Source organism: Microchirus variegatus (assembly GCF_963457635.1).
Source record: "Microchirus variegatus genome assembly, chromosome: 13".
Taxonomy (NCBI): Eukaryota; Metazoa; Chordata; class Actinopteri; order Pleuronectiformes; family Soleidae; genus Microchirus; species Microchirus variegatus.
In genome coordinates, this window is record NC_139814.1 from 6,257,336 (window position 1) to 6,283,174 (window position 25,839).

Below are 25,839 nucleotides of genomic sequence, written 5' to 3' on the forward strand. Positions count from 1 at the left end.
GAACTATTTTCTCCTTCAACAGTACAACTCACAGATGATATACTATGAACACTATAATCACTCTTAGCTGTGTTCCTTTTTTTTTAAAATTTATCAGTAAGCTTAAACAGTTTAATTTCTAATCGATGATAGCATCAATTGAGTAGATACCTATGTATTGATAAAGTTTTATGCAAAAATGAGCACATGCTGCACATTTCTAATGCTTTCCACACATTTTGCAGTCTGTGCATGCACAGATCATTGATTTAAGTCGACGCTATATGTGACTACAACAGAAACTTGTTCTTGGTTTCTGTCTAAACACCAGATTTTCATCATGCAGTGAGCTGTTCATTGAACACAAATGATGCCATTAACTGATTTCCTTTGTTGCCTTGTGATGTTTGCATCTGTCACGATAGAGAATGGTAAATTTAGTTCTGTAATGTGTGTATTTAAAAAAAAAGAAAAAAAAAAAAAGAACTTAACATCTCTTTTAGGTACTTTATACAAGACTGACCATGAGTGAACTAAATTGTGTAGGAAAACACCAGTGGAAAAATACGATACAGAAAGCAGTAGAAAGAATTGACAGGTCATTGCCCAGCTGCTTATGTTTTGCAGGGTTCTTCATCACAAAGGCTGTCATCCTCTATATTCTTGTATCACTTCAAAAACAATATGAATTCTCACCTTTATTTGACCCTCTTTTGCGACAGGACTCGCATCGGGTGCATTAATTATACATCTCTAATATCTCCGGTCGTCATCTCTGTCGCAAACGTTTCTTTTCTGCAAGGTGGAGCCAGTTTATTTAAGGTCAGACATGCTGATTTTACCCAGCATTAATAATAAGGAGTGGCATTAATGAGAAAACAAGCCAGTTGCTTGTGTTGTGGTGCCTGTTCATGTGGCGACGACCTATTTACTTCATTTTGCTCTCCCACTCAGACGATGTTGAGGCAAAGTGAGGTAATGTAATAAATTACATTTATGAATGAATTTGCATTCTGTTTGATTTTCAGATACTGTATAGTCACTGGGTGTGTTTTTAAGATGATCGCAGTGCTGTGTCTGTGTTGGTTGGCTCACGTTTTTGTGTGTTCCTGTCTGCGTGCGAGTGTGTGCGTGTGTGTGTGTGTGTGTGTGTGTGTGAGTATCTGTCACTCAGCCTTCCAGGGGGTCTCTTGATGTTAAATTTAATAAGTCATGCTACAGTAACCACAGCTATTAGATATCTCACACACACAGCCACACACACACGCACAAAGCGAGGTAGCTATAGCTCACCTCATCTGTGCAACACACACACACAAAGAGAGAGCACAGACACACACACACAATCTGAGACTCATACAGACATAATGCATTCCCTCGCCCCTTATCATAACCTTAACCTAAATCCAATTCTAACACTAACCCTAAAACCAATTGAGGAGCAGCCACATTGTTCTCATTGTGATTAAAATGTCCTAACAAAGATGTACCCATACACACACACACGTTTGTGCAGCTATTCCTCATAGGACACTTGACTAACCTTAACCATAACTAGTTAATGCCTAACCGTAAACTTAACCTAGCCACATCTTGGAGCTAATCTTGAACTTGAACATAACCAGATCCCCAGAAATGAGCTTCTGTCTCATTATGACCAGGTTTTGGTCCCGACAAGGTCAGTGATTATGCCAGAAAAAGGCTCTAAAGAGGTAACAAACACAAGAACACACACACTTACACACAAAGACAGGACTCAGTGTGTGCCGTTTTATTAAATATACACAGTATCCACCAGAGTATGAATTTGTCAGTCACATGGGACACAAACACACTGTCACAGTTTGCCTTTGTGCACCTTTTCTTCCTCCTCCGGGGTCCACCACCACTACAGTTATCCTCTCACAGTCCTGTTTATTTTGGCCTCCTTCCACTCTACATCCGCCCACCAGATGTCCTCAGTCCTCTCTGTCTTGGTCACCTGGCTGTCAGATCCACCTGCTCACCTGTCTCCTGTTCCCAGTCTTCTGAGCAACCTTGCCTCCCTGCACACCTGTCTCCAGTTTCCTCATTTTCCCAGCCAGTATTTACACCCAACACCTTGTTAGACTTCCTACATTTGTTCCAGTGTGTTTCCCCTTGTGCCTGCTTCCTCTGCATGTAGCAACACATTTTCTGCATCTCCCTGGCTGTCTGTCAGCTTCTCTGTCTGTAAGCCTGTTTGCCTGCTCCATAGATGCACTGTCAATGACGTTTGCTACAGCCAGTAATCATGTGTAGCTCTTCACTGCTGTCTGTTTACACTCTATCACTTCATTTAAAGACAAACCAAACGGTTTATTTTAAATCAGTGGGCTGAGTTAAGAAACATCTTCAAAATGAACTGTGACTGTTCCTATATTTTATGGAAATCTGTATCTGAACTGACACGGTTAACGAAGCAAAATGGATGTTAAATCAAATTATAAATGGACCACATGTTTTATTATGTTCAACGGCTCAAGAAACTGAAATAGCAAACATGTTATGCTAAAGAAATAACACATTCTTTTGTGGAAAATAGAAGCTATTTTGTATTGGTGGCAGAGTGACAAGTCTGGGCACAAATGCTGTATTTAAATGCATAACTCGCAGTCAGCGGCTTTGGTAAAATACTGTCTTTGATGCAGGCGAAGGAATGCACTGCATTCAGGCAAATGTGGAGGAAAAATCACAAGGCTAAAGCCAGGTGCGACAAAGAAAGTGCAAAATCTAACATGCTGAGAAGCGCCACAAAAAAAAAGAAAGAAAGAAAAAATGGCTGGAAGGCTCAGCAGAGAAGTATAAGCTGGATATGAAGCTGACTATATGCACAAAAGAGGTGAGGACAATTAGACACAAGTGACTCCCGTGAGTGCATAGCATGTAATCATGACATGACATCAAGTATGTGAAGAAATCTAACATGAACTGAGAACACAATGACTTCTATCTGGTTGAATGTCCTACTGACAATGGCTGATGGGGACGCTTATCCAAAACAATGGATTGAAAAAGAAAGGAGGATGTTTAAATGAAGAGGTTGTGCATGCGGTAGAGCCGAGGAAGACTGATCTGCTATTGATCAGCACAGGTTTTGTGAGAAGACACTGTTGACTCAGTTCTGTTCAGTGACAAATATGGCATGTGATTTGACCCCTGCCCCCACCACCTCCTCTCTCTTTCACTTTCCTTAATGAATATTGATTTAGGTTTAAAGACATAAAGTAAGTTTCTATTCATCTTGCCAAATGGGTCCTTACTAACCTCTAAACTCTCCCTCTCTCTCTTTCTCATAACCTCTTGAGGTGAACCTATATCTCTCCAGATGACAGTAGTAGTGTGAGTTTAAGTGCAAATTGGTGTGTGAGTGAGAGAGCACAGGTGTGTGTGTGTGTGTGTGCTTGTGTCACAGTGCAAGGCAGAGTGACAGTGATGTCAGGCGCGTAACGATTTCCTATTGGCTGACGGCCCCTGAGGCCGAGCGTCCCATTATTGATCCGACCAATTAGCATTCACACCTTTAATTAATACTGAAGCCTGATGTGCCCGCACAAACATGTACACACACACACACACAGGGAGAGAGAGAGAGAGAGCGAGGGAGGCTTTTAATTAATAGTGAGGTGGCTGTGAAAAGAGATAAGAGAAGAAGAGAGGGAAAGAGGATGGGAGGGCAAGATGGATGTGCAAGCCAGAGAAGAAAACGGTCATTTAGAGAGCGAGGGGAAATCAGATCAGGACCCTGACTTTAATCTCTGCAGCCCTGAATAGAAGGTGCGAGACTTAAAGAGTATAAACAACCTTATATATATATTTCTGCATTGAGAAAATGTGTATTCAATCTGAATCCTTCTTTTTTAAAGGGACACTATGTAGTATTTATGGGTTTATATAACCCAAAATCCACTTTTGTATACATATTATGTGCTCCTGCATTGTCTAGTCGCTGTATAATATTCTTTGTTTCATTTTCGTAGTGTTTCAAAAAGTCATGTAAAATAACATGGTCGCGGGCCGCTACTGCATTGCCACGACGCCATGTTTCTACGGGAGCCTGTATAGACAAACGCGAGAGAACAAATCAAGCGTCGATTTACTTGTAGCGGAAGTCCCGCCTCCACTCTCTCCGCTTCGTCTGCTACGGCCGCGGTAGCTCGCCCTCTCCCTCGCCTCCCGAATTTCATCTGCTGACACAGAGAAAGACGACGAGGTCGACATTTGTCCGGCTGAGGATACCGTAGCGCTCAGGGAAGGGAGGGGGTGAGCAGAGGAGCAGTTCTTTGTTGTAAATTTCAGCCTCTCCTCTAGATGGCACTATAAACTACTTACTTCACCTTTAAATGTGTTTTTATTGAGCACTGTCAATTTACATACATAGAACAAGATCTTTGCAACAATGCTCACATATTTTCATATATGCTACACACAAGGCAAAGTGGTCACTCTAAATTGACCGTAGGTGTGAGAGTGTGAGTGAATGGTTGTTTGTCTCTATATGTGGCCATGAGATGGACTGGTGAACTGTCCACGGTGTACCCCGCCTATCGCCCGATGTCAGCTGAGATAGGCGCAGCACCCTCCATGACCCTCCGGTGGATGATAAAGTGGTAGATGATGGATGGATGCTACACACAAAAACTAAGAAAATAACCCCCATATGTTGATTAATGTTAGTGAAACCATACTCTGTTTGCAATGGTATACATGGACGAGCATAACTAGAAGATGGACTGCTCAGTGAAATTAACCATCTAATTTCCAACCAAGTATGCCAATGCTGGATTCCAGATGGAGAAGAACTTATCTCTGGACTCTCTGAGTGTATATTTTATCTTTTCGTATGAGTTGCATCATATCACTCAAGGCCACAAATACACTCTGGCTGAATTGTTGTATTTCTAATGTAATAATTAACCTTTAATTTTTAATGAGTCGCTGAGTTACTGTACAGTCAGCCAATTAAATAACTATATAAGAAAAAATGACCTTCAATCCTCTTGTAAACCCTTTTCCACGCCATTTTTTTTGTTTTTGTTTGATCAAGTCTGATGCCGCTGATTCGTTCTGTTCTTCAGGAAAGATGAAGTCACTGCCCTTACAGGTCAGATCAAACGATAGCAATCAGTGTCCTGCTGTAGATCCTGCGAGGAAAATGTCCGAAGCAAGCGAGCTTCATCCCGTGATCTCATTTGATCCCGATGGCTGTGGCCTGTAAACACAGAACGTGTCACGCCGTCGAGACATCAGAACATGACAGCAGAACATGGCCGATGATAAATGATTTAAAAAAAAAAAATGACAGGAGGTAAAAAAGTATATCAGGAAACAGGAGGAACTCTGGGGACGCCTGGTGGTCAGGGGGAGTACCACAGTTGGCCAATAAACGCGGTTGATGCTAGAATAAGGACAGGGCAATTAGTTTAAAAAAAAAGGCTGCATTTGTGTGTTTTTTTGTGTGCATGTGTTTGGGTCTAATGAAGTTCTGTTGGTAGGATGTATTTAGAAGGAAAGCTAATGGTTTATTGAACCAGCCCTGAGAGAAACATTGATCACTGCATCAAGGAGCTATTCACCCTCCATCCTCACACACACATGCACACACAAGCGTTAACAAGCAAGTTTGTACACGTGCACCGACATGCACACGTGTGCACAAACTGGCGAAGTGGAGGTAAAGGCCTTGAAATTGACATCTCCGTGTTTCTTAATGCACAGTCAGACTAACGCCATTATCTGCTCATTCAATTACATTCTGGGAAATTACAAGGTTGGAAAGTACATCTTCCCCGCTAACATTAGATGGATATTCTATCCACCAAAATGGGGTAATTGTGTTGAACAGGGGTCTTACTCAAAATGAATGATTTGTTTCACAGTCTCATTAACACACTGCCTCTCACTGAGTGTTCTTATTGTATGAAGCTTCATACTTAAACGAGCTGTATTTCAAAGAAACGCTGTAGTGCATTAATGAGAAAGTGTGTCCTTCCTGCATAACTGTAGTAGTTTTTACATGAGACAAGGAGAAACAGGGCATCAAGTTGTGTCATCATTGGAGTTGGCAAATCTAAATATACTTTAATACTGCATCTATTACACCATCTGTATATTTTTACATCAACACCATCTTTGATCATTTTGTCATGTTGCTAAAAATCCGGTTTACGTTGCAGGGAAGATCATTGGCACGGGGCTGCTCAGAGCCGCCTCACATCCGTATGGAACATAGATAATTATTGTTCACACAGAGCATCAAGTATGTGTGTTTTTGTTTGTGTCGAGGCGTTTAACAAACCCAGTAAGACACTAGTGGTCTGCTGCTCTGATTTCATAATGTTTGATCTCCACGAGAAGCTATAATCACGAGCGCCACAGTTGTGTTTGTGTTGAATGGTCTTTACAGCAGACGGATCATTTAATAGACAGTGGGTTTTCTCATTTCCCTGCCTTAACCCCACCAGTATTGCTTTCATTCTCTCCGCCCTCTCTGTCTCAGTGTGTGTGAGAGAGAAATACACACCTTCTGCTGCCAATTAGTCCAGTTTCTCTTCATAATTAATGACGATTACTTATTATTACACCGTTTCCATGCAGCTACCAATCAAAAGGTGTTTCTGAGGGGAGTTGCAAGTCTAATGCGTGTGCGCGGTTCATTAGTGAGTTCCATTCCTGTTCTTCCCTCAGAGGAGACAAAGTGAACCTGAAGCCCAAACAAATGTTAATACAGTTTGACCTTTCTGAATGTTAACGTCGACATTTCCCATCGAGATTCTCCCAAAATTAGTGAAGTGCAAATGATAACGTTTGAAAATGTTGTGATATGTGAAAAAAAGATCTGTCTCATATTTAGAAGAGAACAGAAACTCAAGGCTCTGGCTTCTATCTATCTATCTATCTATCTATCTATCTATCTATCTATCTATCTATCTATCTATCTATCTATCTATCTATCTATCTATCTATCTATCTATCTATCTATCTATCTATCTATCTATCTATCTATCTTATCTTTTATACAAAAGTTGCTTGAAAGTAGACTAACAAGTACTTTGTGGTAGTTTCTTGACACTTCTGCAGTAACTCCTAACAACGGAGGGATTGTTTGTGGTGAGCATCCTCACTGTCAAAACAACAAAATATGAAAGTGTTATAGTTCAAGGAAAAGCAAAAGACTTCAGTGCAAAAAAAAAACATTGCTTTAACCTCCAGAACATCAGTTCGGTTTTGTTGTGTGTTGTTTTGCAAAGTAAATTGGAACTTTCAAAAAACATCTGCAATGCACACACAGTGTATATCGAAGCAGTAGTCATACCTCTAAAATTATTATTATAATTTTTTAAATTAGAACTTGTTGATTTAAAAAAAATAAAATAAAAAATGACTGTGAATAACTTTTATACACACAGACAGAAACACTGTGAGCTGAAATTAATTCAGGACATATCTTACATCAGCTATCTAGATGATGTAAAAGCAAATAATCCACAGAAAGAATGAACAAATCTTCGTTTCCACGGCTTTGACAGTAACAATGAAGGATAGAAAAATAATAATATTAATGACATATCATTTAAACACACATGCAAATACACATTATCAAAAATAATAACTTATTGCTATTATGTCAAGGGGAGATCGCACACACACACACACACGCAATGATGTACAACTTACATCACAAAATTTCATTAACGCACTGGACTAAAAAGTGTTTTATGACACAAGTTCTTCACAAGTCTATAAAAAGAGTTGGTCAAAGAGTTAAATAAATCAAACTGACAAGCAACTGACTCTGAAGTTGACAGCCAGTGAAACCTTTTATAGATCTAAGTGTCCCAGCACACATATCAGTTGGTTACAGACCTCGGGACCCGTCCCTCTACTCTGTTACAGTTCTTATAAAACTTTCTCATCTTTTGGGAAATAATTTCACAGACGCACATAGGTGTTTCTTCTAAAAAAAAGGGAAACTCTATCCTTTATTTCCGAGCACTCGGCGTCGGTTCAGGTTTCGTTCCTTGATTAATCTTTTATGAAAGTTGGTGCTGACAGTGGTGCAAAACCCCCAAAAGTCATCGAATCATCCCTCTCTGTCTCTGCCTCGCTTTCAAACTTCTGTCCTCTTTTCTGTGTCCCTCACTCCCTGTCGCCGGTCCTCCCGCCTGCAGTGTCATCCGTCTTACTCAAAACTCTTAAATGGCAGCATTCCCCCCCTTTTCTATTACTCTTCTATCGCTGCTTAGTTCTGTTCTCCCATCTTGTATCTTTCCTCTCTGTTCCATGCTCCCTGTACCTGGACTCAACTGTAATTGCTTATCTAGGGAGAAATAAAAGCCAGGTAAATGGCTCGGTGTGTGTGCGCGCGTGCATGTGTGTGTGTGTGTGTGTGTGTGGAGGGTTAGACAGAATAGCTGTGTGCTGGTGTCTGCTCTGCATTCATGCAAGCCTTCTTTTTTTGTGCCGCTATGTGTGTTTTTTGTCAGTGAGCATGTGTGTGTGTGTGTGTGTGTGACAAATGCAGATAGTTCTACAGATGGCCCATAAAAGCAGCAGCTTGTAATGAAGCAGCTGAGACTGAAATCATGGTTATGGTAAACCGGGGAGAGACAGAGATAGGGAACGAGAAGCAGAGATAGATAGACGGATAAAGAGAAAAGGGAGAGGAGGAAGAAGTCAGGCTTAAAGAGAATAAATCAGAAAGGGCAGTCAGCAATAAACCGTGAAAATGAGTGTGGTGTAGCCACTGGCTACTGAATAAACTACTGTAATGAAACCATGTGATGTTCACAATGAGCTCGGCAGAGAAAAAACAGGAGGATTCGGGGGGGATGCACAGAAGGTGATGTAGGGGTATGGACGGAACAGGAGCTGGCATACCATCAAAGTTTTCAGTTGAGGAGGAGAGAGCGGGGGAACACGAGGGAGGGGATGGGTGGAGTGTAACAGAAAGGGACATTGAAGGAGAGGAGGGAAGGTGGTGGTTTAAAAACAGGGCATATGGGAGTCGGAGAGGAAAGCAAAGGGCTAAACACGTGGATTTATGAAGGAAGACAAGTGGTGAGAAGTGGAAATAAAGCTATGAAAAGATATGGTGTGAGTACAAACATGGTAAGGAATGAAAATAAGATGGATGACGCTGATGAACGGTGTAGGAGTGGTCTGCGTTTCTGATTTACAGTAGGTTGTATTTACCAGGGGCCCACGGTTGGTGTAGTGGTTACCGTTCTCGCCTTTGCAGCAAAAAGGCGGAAGAAGGAGTTTGCATGTTCTCCCCGTGTGTATGTGGGTTTTCTCCAGTTCTCCGGCTTCCTCCCACAGTCCAAAAACATGCAATATGGGGATTTGGTGAATTGATCACTCTCAATTGACCGTAGACGTGAGAGTGTGAGTGAATGGTTGCTTGTCTCAGTATTTGGCCCTGTGTACCCCACCTATCGCCCTATATCAGCTGAGATATGCACATTACCTCCCCCAGGACCCTCCGATGCAGGATAAAGCAGTAGATAATGGATGGATGGATGTATTTACTCGGATCATACTGTAGGTTGCCTTTTGTACAATTCTAAAAACCTCAAACACGTATGAGCTCATGTCTCAAAGCAAAGATTAAGCGTACATATCAACACCACAGTGTTTTAGTTGCTTGTGGTGCTTGTGGAGATTGTGACACTGGCAGAGTTTAGGATGGAAAAAAATGACCTGCTTGGTGCTAGAAAATGATTATTGTTCTTCTGCAAAGCAACAATATCCTCTCGATCTCCAAATCTCATAACATCTGGTCTCTAACTGTTGTCTCCTGTTGGCGGACCTTTTGCTCACCACCAACAGCAGCTGGTTGTGAACTATCACACATATAAACCATTTACCATTCAAACGTTATATTTTCTACAGACTGAACGACTCGCCATTGTTTTCAGAAGCTTAAGAGAGCAGTGTTGACCCTGGCTGCCTTCTGCATCAGCACCTGAACAATGGAGAATTCTATTCACCATTATTTAATCAGCGGAAGTTAATTATGGTTTATCGTCGTACAGACATATCTAAATACTACAGTGTATGAATCTGCAAACACAACAATGCAAATAAATGAGTAACAGTCACATGTCCAGCAACAAGACGTTCAGTTTCAGTCAGACTTCAAAAGGGATTATATATTTTTTTGAATATGATGATGAATTGCTCCTCGTGATGATCGCTCCTTTTATCCAGCTGCTCAGTGCTGTGCTTTGATTACAGTGATTAATCTCACTTTTTCTCACGCAGGGCAAATGAGAGGCATCAGTTTACGCTTTTAAGTGGTGGTGTTAAAGTCAGGTCTCGCCCTTAAACAAATGTGTCTGCTTTAGGTTTTTTTTTTGTTTTTTTTTTAGAGTTGCGCATTAAAATATACCCTGATTTAAAAATCACATCTTTGAAAATGATCAGCTTTTGAATCGGAATTTATTCGTTCCTGGAGACCAATTACACCAGATCATGTTACAAAGAGAGAAGCTACAACTACAACCTGTGTGTTACACTAACAACGGGAATTATATATGTGTGAGGCCCTTTCATTCATCAATTATTTAATGTATTAAAATATCATATCCATTGTTTACTTGTGCACATGCAAATGTTGAGGTCCCTGAAGCTTGCTGGCATTTTAAGCCTCCCTCATCCCTTTAAATTTAATTGAAATCATTGTTATGAGTTTAATGACATTAAGTGTTTTACTTTTGTTTATGGATCATTTGTTTCCTGATTTAAAGGGCCAGTGTGTAACATTTGGAAGCGTCTGTTTGCATAAATTGAATGTACTAGTTTGTACAAGTGTAAACATCCCTTTAAAATAAAATAATTGTGGTTTCAGTTGCTTTAGAACAAGCCTTATATTTGTACTTTAACTAAAGGCCTTGCTTTATCGATGCCATTTTATGCTCCTACGGCAGCCTGAATGGATTAGTTATTACATTCCCCCGATCCACCACCATTTCTGAACCTTTACAAGTTTACGCTCCCTTTTTAAAAACGTTTCCAGGAACCCATGTGTGTATGTACATGTGTGTGTGTGTTTGTGTGTGTATTTATGTGTGACGATAAATGTGTGTCTGTTAGGGCAATGAGCAACAAACATCCCTGACACTGAGTCGGGCCACACTGTCTGGCAAAATCGATAGGCCAACTGGTCAGAACACTAGGCCAAGATGACATCCAGACAGAATAGCAGCACAGGGGGGGGTTTAACGCTGTGATGGATGACCCTGGTTATGTGTGTGTGCGTGTGTGTGTGTGTGTGTGCGCGCGCTTGTTTCCAAGTGTGCCTTTCTCTCACTGTGTGTCTGTGTGGAGATAAGGAGGATGGAGGTGAGAGGGGGTTATATAGGGTCTTTAGCGAAACGATTTTCTTCTCTGGTATACAGTATGCTGACCACGCTTGGTGAGCACCAGGATTTAGTATACCCTCTTAAGAAAACTGTAAACTGAAACTTTGTATCAGCCAATTAAAGCACACGAAGGGGACGCTTTTTGTGTGTGTGTGTGTGTGTGTGTGTTTTGTTTTTGTTTTCTGCAAAGAAAAATCATTCCCAGGCAAAATAATTTTGGTTATTCAGCTATTTCTGTCTTTTGTGATATCTATTTTTATATGACTCATGAGCTTTGGTCTCGTGGAGCCGCTCGTTTTCAAGACGGATGCTAACAAGAAAAAGGTGGTGAGATTTATTCAAAGTGAATGACTGTGTTTTTGTGTCAATGAAGGAATACATTACCCTCCAAGTAATTATCGGCATCGTGACTACAGTGGGAATACAGACCTAGAGAGAAGAAGAGAAAGTGTGATTGAAGATGTATGACCGTAAAGGCGTTGTTTCAATGAATCAAGGAAAAGCCAGTCAAAGAATCACTGAAAGGAAAAGTGAGATTTAGTGCCATCTAGGGGTGAAGTTTTATACTGCAACCAATTGAACACCTTTTGCAAAGATTTCAGATTTCGTTCATGAAAACACAGCAATTCATTTTCATATCAGAACAAATGAATGACAACATAATTAACAGTTTTATTGATAAATATTTTCTTGTTTTCTTTTTGGGAAAATCAATTATCATGTCTAGTTTTATCCCTTTGGGCTCATGTGCCACAGATCTGTGCCACAGATCTGTGCCACAGTTGCACCCATAGTAAATTGCTGTGGGAATAATACACTCCTATGGACACTGTGGGGGTGTCACATAGGTCATATATTCAAGCTTTAATTTTTAATTGTTGTCTTCTTATGTGTTGTTGAGTCAAAGTTATGATTAATTTTGTATCACATTTTTAGTAGTGACAAAGTATAGCGATAATTGTGCAGAAGTCACAAAATAGACAGTTTTTTTTCGTTTCTTTTTGTTCATAAAAATGAGCCAAGTGGACTTTGAACTGTCCAAATTTCACAAATTCAATCCGATTTTAAACATTTACAGTACTTTCTGCTCAGGTGAGTTTATATAGTTGGTGAAAATGATTATTTTTTCATCAGATTGTCTTTAGGTTGTGCTGAAAAAGTTGATATAAGACACTCTATATTGCCCTTTCTTAAAGCCTCTGTATATACTGTATGTTTAAACATAGTAATGGAAAAAAGCAGCCAAAGTGCTCTGTGCTCTAAGGGTTAAGAGGTTGAAACCTGCAAGGTTTTCAAGTTTCCTGGGGACAGCCTTTATCAACTTTCGTGTCTCTGCCCTCTGTCATCCCTCCATCTTTCATAGGTCTATTTGTCATGTTGGGCATCCTTTGCCTTCAGTTTGCTGTACCCGTCTTTTCTTTGTGAGTCTCTGCTCTCGCCTTTTCCTCACCCCCTTCTCCCTAACCCCCATCTGTCTGAAGAGTTTCATCGTTATATCAATCAAGTTCAAACAATAAGACCAGAGTTGGTCCCTGTTCTCCCATTTACTTCCTGGTTTATGGCTTGTTATACCTCTTATCCCCTCCCTCCCTCTCTTTCGTTCCCTCTCTTTTCTCTCCGCTGTTTGTGTGCTTGTGTATGTGGATATTTACAGTTTATGCACAACTTGTACCTGCTGGTATCCGAGGCAAAGAACTGTAAATGCATCGAGAAGAAATACTGTGATTCACCATAAAATATTTCCACATGTTCTCTGTTGCTTTCACAGAGGCCGACTTTAGTGCGCTCTCACTGGGAGTCTGTTTACAACCATCTTTCTCGGCAATATGAATCATCAATAATTTTCCCAATAAAAAAAAAACTACACATTGAAGGATTTGGCTGTCTGTAAGTTTGGTATAAATTTCAGCAATAGGTCACAGGCTGTTTTGGACCATGAAATGATTTTTTTTGCGGTGTGGGGATGAGGCCTCATATCTAGATTTGATGCATCACTGTGCTCGAATTGGGTATATTATACGGCCAAGTGACAACTGAATTACTTACCCATTTCTCTTTGTCCTCTTTCCCTACAGAACTTCACAGTACATCCTGTGGAAACCCAGGTGTTCCACCCAAAGCAGTGCTTACCGGTGGTGGCCGATTTGCTGTGGGGGACCGTGTTCGCTACAGCTGTGTTCCTGGTTATGTCCTCGATGGCCACGCAACGCTATCCTGCGTCACCAATGCCGGGAACTCAGCGGTCTGGGACTTTCCTGCTCCCATTTGTCGAGGTACAGACAACTTCACCTGTTTTTGTGTTTGTGACCGGATATGAAATGTTTTCTTCTTAAATGTCCAAAATTGAGACAAATCATGCAGAATAGCTAATTATTTTTCGAAATAAGAAATACCTATTTTAAAATGTTTTCCCACTACAAAGTCTAAACAACCTTGGAAGAAAACCTTTCATATAAATGATGTGTGTTCGTAACACAGACAGAAAGACGGACAGACCATATGTGTGTGTGTGTGTGCTTGCGTGCGTGCGTGTACGTAATTCAACCTATCCAACAGTGGACCTCTGCGTCGTTACACATTCACCATAGGGGCCCTCCATGCCAATAGGGGACATCGGTCAGGTCCTCGTTTGGTCATTCTTTAAATCATGTTAAAATCATGTCTCAGACCCTCTGGTGATTTATTTTTTTAATATTTACCAAGTGCATTTGTGTGTGTGAGAAAGATGCCTGTGTAGTTTGGATTCACTAATAGAATGTGCAGTCTTAACGTTATAGTGAAGTGTCGGTAGGAGAGTGGTAAATGTGGATTGTGGATGTTAGGGTCTGATTTTGTATAGAAATTATATATTAGTTTGTAGAGGACTTACTTCATTCTTCACATATACCGCTGATTGCATGTAAGATCACAGCTACTACAATAAGTAATATGTAGCACACATTATTGTTGTTCTCTTATAAATAATGGTTGTATTAAATACAAATTATACATTGTTAATACTTTCAATGAATTTGTCTAATCAGTCCCTTTGTATGCAGAGGGCTGCATCCAGTCACCCGTAATGAGAATCACACCCATAATCTGCATGTTTATTTAGCCTTCAGCTGTTGCCTGCTCATTGTTTTACTTTGCCAGTCCATATGGCACCCATTTTTTAAACGCTTGTTGTCGGTGAGCTCGTTGACTAGCTGTACTGAAAATGCCAAAATAAAGCCACTTGCTGCAGCGTTCTCCGGTATGCTGGGATATTTCGGGAAGGGCTCCACTTGCATTGAATGGATACAGGTGCAAGGACATTAACATGCTAATTAATTACATAAAAGATTATTACAGTCTGGCAAAGGCCTTTAATGAGAGCAGAGCGTATAGCGAGCCTGTGGGTAGTTCGAGGACAAACATGGCATTAACGTAATAAAGTCATTGACAAAGAGGACTTAACTGGAATTAAAAAGGTTTAAGAATTTGACTATCTATGTTGAAATGGTATGCTTGTATCCCTTTGTTGCTTTTTTTTATTCAATTTTGACTGGATATTGAGCCCATTTTGTTTCATGAGCTGGTCGGTGCTTTTAACCCTCTAATGACCATTGAGATAATCAGATTGCTTGGATTTATATAGATTTTTTGGCTGTAGTATTTTTCAATGTTCAATGAGTGAGAGCTTCTGCTCCTTTTTCCAAGATAAATTTTAACCGTTTAGGAATTACGGCGCTGAGAAGGTGACGTCACAAACGTGTGACGCGCTGGTGAATCTTGTCTGTGATTGAACGGTCGTTCAGCAAAAGTCCTGAGGGCTACCGTAATGACAAGTATATGGAAGCAAAGCTTTATCCTTCACAAGGGTTGCGTGTGATGCTGTGTAAATCCCAGCTGACATAGGGCGAAAGGTGGACAGATCGCCCATCCATAGTTTTATCATTTATAATAAGGAGTTACGATAATGAGATGTATGCATGCCAAATCCTGTTGGCGACGCAGGATTGGTAACAGAAGGGTTAACTTCGGTATTTTTCCAAATACCATGTTTTTTTCTTTTCAGTCTTTTTATTATAGTTGAGGATGTTGCCATTTTTTTTTTTTTTTGATCCCCGTTGGTCAATCAATAATCTCTTCTCACCTCACTATGTGTCATCCCAGTGACTACAAGTGACATCTGTGACCTGAGCGTTCCCAGGCAGAGAGTGATTTAGTCAGGGGAGTGAACTTTGCCGCTCGACCTGAAAGCATTCCAGTCGTAGATCTGATAAGCAACATAGAGTCACTCATCCAGAAGGGCAACATCCCTTTACACACAGAGGAAGGCACTTACACTCCTCAAAGGGGCCCAAACATCACCACCGTCTGTGAACTGAGGGGAGCAGATCCACAGCGTTGAACTTTGGAGGACTCAGTTCATGGTTTGTGCATTCATTAGTGATGGATGCACAAGTGATAAACAAGAGAGAGAGATACCTCTGACCACTGCAAGGAAAGGAGGCACTTAATTGTTGACAATTACTGGAAACAAAGTATGTGTACAGTAAATCAGCATAGCATTAACTTCTGGGAAAATGCTGTTGGAGCTGGAGTCCAAGTCAGCAGCAATGAATCCTAGGAATCAGTTCAAGGAGACACAGTGGGAACACTGAGACAGATATTCACATGTGACAGTCGTGGGCTGATATTGGGACAGATAGAAGTACCCACCCTGATCAACAAAAACTAAACGTAAATACAGGACAGATACTTTGAAGATTGGATACTGACTGAAAAGGCAAACAAGGCAAACATCAAAGATGAAACCCAGCTTCTGCCCTTTAACTAATATTAATTAACTAGAAATTAGTAAATAAATGGGACCAAACAATGAAAAAGACAAGGTCAGTTTTGCATCAGCAGATATCTTGTGAAAACAGCGAGATGTTTCAAAACAACACCACTGGGTCACTGGCACAAAGACAAAGGCTCAGTGTCATTTTGAGCGTAGCTGTTCTTTTGAGAATACTTACTTTTACCCACACAGTATCCCAATATTTGTAAAAATTGGCATTTTACTGAGACAACATCTGGTTTATTGTAATAACATCCTCTCTGCCAAGTGCAGGAGGCTATGAAAAGATTTGTAAACTGGTGACAATAAAATAGTCCCTTAGGAAACAGATGACAGGGCATAGAAAAGGCAAGCAACTGAAGCTGAGACTGAATCTACTCTGGTATATGCACACATATACAACTGGAAACACAGCCCTGTGGATCTTTATTTGGAATATATGTTTAACAAGTAGGAAGATGCTTTAAGAACGCATTAAAGAGAATATAAAGAGCCATTTTCGCTTGATTAACTTGCTGCTTATGTCATAACATCCAAACATAGGTCGCTCTGACACCTAAACCGCTTATTACTGTGGAGTGGTGCCACGAATAAAAAGGAAAAAGCTGGTGTTTAACACTTAACCTTGATGCTTTTCACTTCCATATTTCTATTCATTTAGTTTTCAAAAAGTCAAATTTGAAAGAACTCATCTCAAAAGGCAACTTTTACTCATTAGCATTGCTTTATATGTTGGTGGAAGTAAAAGTGCAAAATAAAAAATAATATTGATAAAAATTAAAATAATAATTTATTTGCTTTATTTACTTTATTTGTACAGCACCTTTCATACAAGCTCAAAGTACATCACAATAAAAGGAGAATACAATTCAAAAAGCAAAGACACCAATAAAACACAACACAGGGTGGTATACAAAGGAGCTGGTTGAAGGCTAGAGTAAAAAGATTTTGTCTTTCTTTTAAAAATATTATCCAGTTAACACAAAAATACCAACATTTGCACCTACGACATCATGTGAAAGTAAAACTGTTAATACAAAGGATACTGGATGTTTATAATGGTCATATTCCTTCCGTTAGCCGTGCCATTTTTGTGCATAACAACATCAACTAAAACCAGTATAATAAATGCTCTTTTTTTGTACAACCTTGTCTAACAGTGAGCGTTAATTTGGGTTTAAGAAGCGAGGGGAAGTGGAAGGGACAAAGGTGGAGGGGGGGAAATGGCAAGTTGTCAGTGCTGGATTAGCAATGTCTCTGTCATGCTGTCGGTAAGGCCAAGAGGTGCTAAGCTACTAATACGTTCACACTAACCTGCAGACATCAAGCAGAAAAAAGAAAAATCTATTGGAGTGCTTCTGCGTGTGTGTCGGGGCGTAAATCGGGGGTGGGGTGCACCTACAGGCATTCATACTAGCCATAATGGCTTTCTATCAATTATTCAACCATGCAATCAAATAAGTGCTTTTAGCAATACCAACGTAATTGTGCCGCCGCCCCTCCCCTCACACCCACTCTCTGATTTACCCCTTTATTCATACAATTATATTAACATTAACATGAGCGACTTGTAGGTTCTGCTTAAATTGTTTAGTATTCAGCATAAATAGAAAAATGTAAGAATGGAAAACTTTTTTTTTTTCCGCTCATTTCTTTCAAGTTATTCATATTCATGCCTTACCTTTTAAGTTCAAAACACATTACAGGCGAAATCAGCAGGCCACTTGTTTTTTCCTTGTAAGCTGTCAGCAATAAAACATGCTGTGGGTGCACAAAGTCAGCGGGTATTTACACCGAGAGTATCTTTATTCTGTGGCAACCACATTTTCTGTATTCGGGGTTCCGTCCTAGAGATACTTGGCCCAGTAGGACAAGGAACTTTAAATTAGCCTCAGGAGTAAATATGAATTTTATGATCTCATAATTCCCTGCTGTTACCGTGGAACCATTGTGGTGCAGGTGCACGAACAAACAGCACGATAAAATACACTTTACAAATATAGTTACAGTGAAGCTGTTGCAATCAGGAATAGATATGTTCGTCAAAGATAACAAATGCAACTTTAGTCCATGTGACTTCAGAAAGGCCATCGTTGGTGTGCGCTTACAGCTCAATTGGCGTTTTTATGCATAAAAATGACTCGACGTGGCTGATAACCGCAGCAGTTGAACCTAATATTATATGATGCTTTATTGCACCACACGTAATAGGTGTTCCTACCTGAGGTTTCATTTCATATAATACCTTCAGTTTATTGTTAACTGTAATTTCCTATGTTGAAGTATATATTTGCCACTACTGAGCAATCATATTTGCAAATGATGTTGTTTTATAACAAGCATAGCAAACGACTGCCATCTCAAGGAACATATAATGCCATGCAAGTCCCATAATGGTGATTTGAGTTGTTTAGAGAGGCATCATTTTAGATGCAGCAGGATACAAAATCTCATGGAAGTCCCACTGCTAATATTGCTCTCTCCTTGAACTTAGTTTGATATCGTTCTCGGTCTTACAATATTGCTTCTGCCCGACAAGTTATCGCGGAAGCTGCTGATATATAGAACCCACAGCAGATAAAGATAAAGGAAGTATCCAGCTGAGTACACTTTGAAAAGTCACCATCTGTTTCAAAGACCCCAGACCTCAAATTGATATTGTTCTTGCTGAATCCTGTGTGTCTTGCACTTGATTTAAACTAAACTTGATGTTGTGTCTGTGCTCAGGAGATTAAATTTGTCTGTGCCAAACAAAGATGTTGCTGACGGATTGTACTTTGATCATACAAAAAGCAAAAAGTCACTGGTTTGGATCCTGATTCAACCAAGGGACTTTTCTGTGGAGTTTGGGTTCTCTCTCTCTCTCTTCCCACTGTCCAAAAACATGCAATATTGGTGATAAGGGTCATTGGACATTCTATACATTGACCATAATTAGGTGTGAGTGGGAAAAAGAATGGTTATTGTTCGCTGTATGTTGGCCCGGCGATGGATGAGGACACAGTGTACTCCACCTTTTGCCCCATGTCAGCTGAGATTAACTCCAGCATTGGCAGGATAAAGCCGTAGAAAATGGATGGATGGATTTGACTACACGGTAGCTCAACATCAACTTTATTGCAAGGGGACACATTTTTTTCCCTCACACTAGACTGTATGTACATGTGTGGGTGCAAATGGCTGAGCTGAACAACACAAACATCATTAAGTTTGACCTCATTCGTGCGTCCATTATTTCATATCAAATGCTCATGTGTAATTTTGTGTGATTAACTAATGCGGGAACTGTGCGTTAGCGAGACTGAATGATGAATCTATGTCAACATTAATGGCTCTGATAATATAATATGTTGTTCCTGCTTTAAGATGTGAAGATAATGGTGGATAATATGGTCATCATGGCATCATTGTTGCCTTCCTATATGACTTTTTGGAGTAGTATTTATTTTTTTTGCTTCATGACTGACTCTGGCTCCAGAAGTGGAACCAAACATGGAAGGACAAGCCCCTACATGGCATGTTCCACTGTCAAATTGAAGAATTGGCTGATATGAGAAAAACATACCAATGGCTGGAGAAGGCTGGACTGAAAGACAGCACTGACACACTAATTATGGCAGCACAGGAGCAGGCACTAAGCACCAGATCAATAGAGGCTGGGGTTGACCGCAGCAGGTAGAAATGACCCCAGGTGAAGGCTACTCAAAGATACCCCTTACACAGTGCAGCGCATCACAGCAGGGTGTACGATGCTGAGTGGGAGGGCGTACATGGAACGCCACAACCAAGTGGCTTGAATCGTGTACAGGAACATATGCACCGTGTATGGACTGGTGGTCCAAAGATGGAAGACGCCTTCAAAGGTGGTTGAGAATGAGAGATAGAGGATCCTGTGGGTCTAGACAGACAAACTGGTGGTGGCTAATCAATCAGACATAGTGATTGCTGATAAACAGCAGTGTTGATGGATGGGGCAATCACAAGCGACAGCAACATCCAGAAAATAGAACACACACATCCAGCTTTAGAAATACCAGGGGCTGTAACCCCCAAACTGGGAGAGCGGCTCCAGGAACAATATGTGACATATCTGTCCAGACGAGCGCAGGCCTCGTGCAGCTAAGAGGTTTCCAGGCCTCTGGATGGTTGACTTGCCCTTGCAGTTACCTGACAACTGAGTCACTGTATGTGAGTTTTATGCATAAAAATAAACTTTCCTTGCCGTGGCATGTAGAACTGCAGCAACAGTATAACCAGTCTTACAAACACCATTTGAAAGTGGGCTAGTACTGGAAGGGTGCTGTTTCAGCACATTTTTATTATTATACCAAACCAGTGTTATGTACCACCATGAGCAAAATATAATGGTTTAAAAAAAACAACAACTGTGCAGCGACAGTAGTGTGTTTCTCTACTGCTTACTGCATAAAGTAATACCATGTATACATACAGTGGGTGCTGTTTGTTTGTGAAGGCATGTCAGTTGGTGCAGAATTATTTATAGGACGGAAAATATCCTTCAGCAGATTTAAGACATTCATATTCACCCAAACACACACTTGCATACATACACATAAGCGTCGTTGGCCTTGAGAAGATTTCATCATGATCTCACAGATACAGAGTGTGCTTGAATATGAATGAGTTTTGGGTGGAAATGTGTGTGTGTGTGTGTGTGTGTGTGTGTGTGTGTGTGTGTGTGTGTGTGTGTGTGTGCATGAGTGCGTGGGGTGGTGGTGGTGGTGGACCGAGTGAAAGAGAGCAACCGAGACGTAGCATTGGTGGATATAATGTGCATATTTTTATGGTGCAAGGGAGAGAGTGTGAACTGAAACTGTGACAGACCATGTACATGCTTACACGGGGTGCATTGGAATGCATTGACCGTATAAGTGCCGCAATACCTTCATAATCATAAGACCATTTGGGGAAGAGAGAAAGGGACAGAGGACGGGGCAGAGAGATCTGCACACAGTTAAACGAGAGAAATGAGCGACTCAAAAGGGAACAAATGTGGGGGGTTCGGACGAGCTGGAGGAGCTGGAAGGAGACAAAGTCGGAGGCTATTGTTGGAATTGAAAAAGTAATAACGTGCTTTGACAAAATGCAAAATTAGACTGACTGTGGAATGGAAATTAAATCAGTGCGTTTAGTTGTTTGTGTGTGTGTTGTCAGCATTAAAGAATGGGGGCTGCTGTTTCGGTGCATGTTTCCGTGTGTTTATAGGGTTATGCCGATGATTGGGTGAGCTCATAGGAATGATTGTGCAGCATTGTGATGAGGTAACATTTGATTTTTTTTTTCTTTTGTGAGCAATAACACTGCACCCATATTATCTTCTAACCAAAGGCATCCTGCACCAGATTTTAACCTCAGCTTGTGACCTTATATAAACAGTGTATTGTGTTCACATGAGAGTAAACATCTTTATATACTGTAGGCTATGCATATAGTCCAGGAAAATGTGAACTATTTGTTGTGAAGATAGCACTCCAGCAGATCAGAAATGTATAAAATGGGGTGGTTGTATCCTGCAGAGGTTGCCAGCCGTCGCAGCAAAACAAACACAGACAAACAATCATTCATATTCATGTGGTCAAGTACCCAGAAAGAAAGCATGCACACAAGGAGAACATGCAGACTCCACACAGGAAGGCCCTTGGTTAAAACGGGATTCAAATCAGTGACCATCTTGCTCTGTGATGCTGTTGCTCACCACCACTCCACCGTGTGTAGCCCAACAGGCTTATGCAGTGTTTCTACATTTGCTGTATTGTCTGTTAATGCTGAATAAAGCAGACTCCAGATCTCTCCCGTCATTATAAAGTAAATAGTAAATCCACTTGTTGCACGCTACACTGCGTGCGTCTCACGTCCGCCCGCTTCTGCACGGCTAGACAACTGGAGTCGTGGAAAAAGACTTTTCTCGCGGTACTTCTCTCACGGAAATACACTTTAAATGTTGTGAACACAACAAAAACGGAGCATTATTTCTACCGAATAAACAGGAGCATGCTGGGCTTGAAAGGATTCTTTCTGTGATGTAGTTCTGGGCTCTTTTATTCTGAAAAGTAGATGGGATGTGCTGAATTCCGCTGAATTTACGTGGCTTTGCTACGATACTCAGCCTTTACGCAGATGTTTGCAACCAGTGAACTTTAATGCATCTCACTCCAAATTAAAGGTGCATTATGTAATAAATCTAAAGCAACTGGCCATAAAATCCTCCTAATATGTCACAGAGACTCAGGAATAATGTTCATATAACAAACTGAACTCACCAACAACAACAGTACAGCCAAAATATTTGCATTAAAAAAAATATTTTGCAGACTGCAAATCATGTGTATGTTTTGAAATCATGTTTTGGCATGTGGCGCCACCTACCGCCGTCTACCAATCATTGCAGTCAGTAAAGTCTCATCTGCCGAGCAACCACGGGTTGCCAGTTACGTGAGAAAACGAAACCTAAAATACCTATGTATTTTGAATTTGAATGTAGTAACAGTAACATATATGGCACCTTTAAGTTCCAAACTTGAGAGCCCTGATTTAATTCAACATGGAAGCTCCCTCATGAGCTACAGGATCCAACGCTAACGCTAACATGTCAGTGTCTTGCCTGTTTGAAATGGAATCTACTTGGTTTAAACTCACATTAAAAACACAACTGAAAGGAAGGTATGACAGTGAAGGAAAAATAATTATGCTCATTTAATTCTGTCTAGCCTACAAAGAAATAAAGAAATAGAGAAATTACTAAAAAAAACCCTGCTACTGTACGCTGCACTCTGGCGCCCTACTCTGTGCATTCAGGAAAAATGTGACCTTTTATTGTCGAGGATGCTTTCCCTGCAGCCATAAGCACTTTAATCAATCCATTATTTGTAACTATATCATAATATTTTACTGCCAAACTGTAAAGTGACTGCTTTAAGGTTCAGCAGCATCATCAGCTGTGATTACACCTGTCGTTATTTAATGTCCTTATGTAAAACATTTGCTCTTTGTCAGCAACACTCAATGAGTCTGTGCTATATTACCTCAGCTGGAGTTGGATGTTTGACTTCCACATTAACTTTCTATGACTTTCACAATTCACTATGCATTTGCCAGCGTGTGACAGAGAGTGTGAATGACTGCTTCTGACAGTGCGCATGACCTTCTGCGTTTGTGACATTTCGTGTGTGTGTGCCTGTGTGTGTGTTGCCTTGGGTGACTTGACTTGTTGCTGGGTGAAATTGTAAGGCCGTCACAGTATTATTGTTGTCATCATGACAGTGGTACTTCCAGGTAGTAAATCTTCAGTATGCTTTTCTCTTTCTATGAGAGGAGCAAGAAGAAAACAGTTTTATCCATTAGAATAAAGAAATCAAATAGCAATGTTGCAGCGGTTGCTGCAAATAAATTAACATGTGAGCACTGATTAGAGTAGGGGAAAAAAAAAAAACTGGGAAACAAGCGCTGGTGAGACATCACCAGCCAAGAGATCCGTTTCTAATCTATGCTGAGGACAGATTAGCTTTTGCACACCCAGGAATGTAGTTAAATGCATCCTCAATCTACCTCCAAATGTGGTCTCTGTGATTAGATCTGAGGAGGCGTTCAGGGCACATTAAGAGCATTCAGACCTGTACTTAGCGTGTCGTGTCTCACTTTCCGGTTGTGGTTGCCAACATGATTTCACTCTGGTGAAGTCTTGAGCATGGTTGTGGTTGCTTTGTGTAGTGTGCATTTGTGTATGTGTGTGTGTGTTGTATGGGTATCTTTGTGAGGACCAAAAAAATATATAAGGGGAGTGGGGACATTTTGGGAAAGCAGGTTTTAGGGTTTAATTTAGGGTAAGACTTAGGGATTTAGTTGTGATGGTTAAGATTAGGGTAAGGGGCTAGAGAATGCATTATGTCTATGAGTGTACTCATGACAGATGCTGCACAGACGTGTGTGTGTGAGAGAGTTCTTGTTTGAGTAGCTTTGTGAGGACCAAAGGACCTTTTGGGAAAGTGGGGACATTTTGGGAATCTTTAAAGGGCTGTTTGGAGGAAGGACCTTGTTTAGGTCTAGGGTTGTGGGCTTTAGTTGTGATGGTTAAGGTTAGGGTAAGGGACTAGAGAATGTATTATGTCTAAGAGTGTCCTCACTGTGAATGCTGCACAAACGTGTGTTTGTGTGATCTTCTATGAATAGCTTTGTGAAGACCAAAAGACATTTTGGAAAAGTGAGGGCATTTTAGCTGGTCCTCACACCTTGAAAGGGCTTTTTGGAGGTTAAGACACAGTTTTAGGGTAATAGTTAGGTTGGCGTTAGGAATTTAGTTGTGAATACGGTTAGGGTAAGGGGCTAGGGAATGCATTATGTCTGTTAGTGTCCTCACTACAAATACTGTACAAGTGTGTGTGATATGTACTGTAGTATGAACTGCTTCACATGAGCTCAGATTACAGTATTTATGCAGATTGCTTCCTCTAACCTTCAACACCCACACCCACACACACATACTCCGACTCACTTGGCAAGGATGTTGTGTGCCGGAGATTTAAGCTCAGGTGTCATACCGACTCAAACATGCAGCAAGCACTCTCAGAACACTGTGCTGTGTACATTTGTGTTTTTACATGTTCGTAAAGAGGATACATGGAAATCTAATATGACCTAATGGATGTGTACAAATCAGCAGCTTAATTAAATCTCCTCCCTCCAGTGACTGAAACTTTCAGAGAACTTTCAGAGTAAAAATAAACGTGTCATTCTTCTCCAAACCTGCGGTGGTGATGAAAGGGAGATATTTTCTGCAGGTCGGTCTCACGTTGGTGTCCAATTAGCAGCAACAATCAAAGTAATCGTATGTTAATACTGCAAAGAAGATCAGTTGTTCGTCTCCTCACAAAGTGAGAGCTGAGGGAGATTTTTCTTTTTATCTCATAATCTGTTGACACCATAAATAATGAAATGGCTTTAAACATTATATGTGACATACCTGCTGCTCGTTTGATTAAATTTAGATAATTATGTCAAGTCACAAAATTAGATGTTTTTTTTCTCATATTGTGTGATAAAAATAACTTATCAACTTAACATAATTTCCATTAAACAACAAAACATAAATGACTATATTACAGTTAGCCAACCAATTCCAGTGGTCACATTGACACCATAGCCTTATTTATGTATGAGTATGAGTCTAGTATTAAAGGACAACTTCACCAATTTGCATTTACCTTTGTATTACTACAATAGAGTTAGTATTTTTGAAAAATTGTGCTTCCCAAACTCAGTTTCCCCTGAGTCTAGAAATATCTTCATTCTTTTTTTTTGTCACGTGTCCACCAGTAATACTTGGTCTTGTTAGCGTAACTGTTAGCAAAGATAGTGGACACTGTTCTGGGAATGAGGTCCCGGCCCCCTATGGGTGGGTCTAAAAAGTGCAGAATTAGCATTGCCGTTTCATGGCTCCGATCAGTGGGCATGTGACAAAAAAAGCATGAAGATATTTCTCGAAGTATCCCTACTTCATGTTAATCAAGTATTGAAAAGTAAATATTCAATATTCAAAAAAAAAAAGTAAATGATTATTTCTGGTCATTGTTGATAGAATGTGTGGAAAATGATCATATTAAATGAAATAAAACAGTACTAACAACATTTAAAGGACATCTTCATTTACAA

The 25,839-nt window shown here is 40.5% G+C and overlaps 1 protein-coding gene across 1 annotated transcript in view; it reads left to right on the forward strand.

Moving 5' to 3' along the window:
* The window catches only part of csmd3b (CUB and Sushi multiple domains 3b), a gene marked incomplete at both ends in the record, with an annotated part of 347,168 nt that overhangs the window by 134,783 nt on the left and 186,546 nt on the right, over nt 1-25,839 (forward strand). The window contains one exon of the mRNA XM_083899904.1: nt 13,439-13,636. Within this exon, the coding sequence (XP_083756030.1) occupies nt 13,439-13,636 (198 nt within the window). The remainder of the gene's footprint in view (nt 1-13,438; nt 13,637-25,839) is intronic.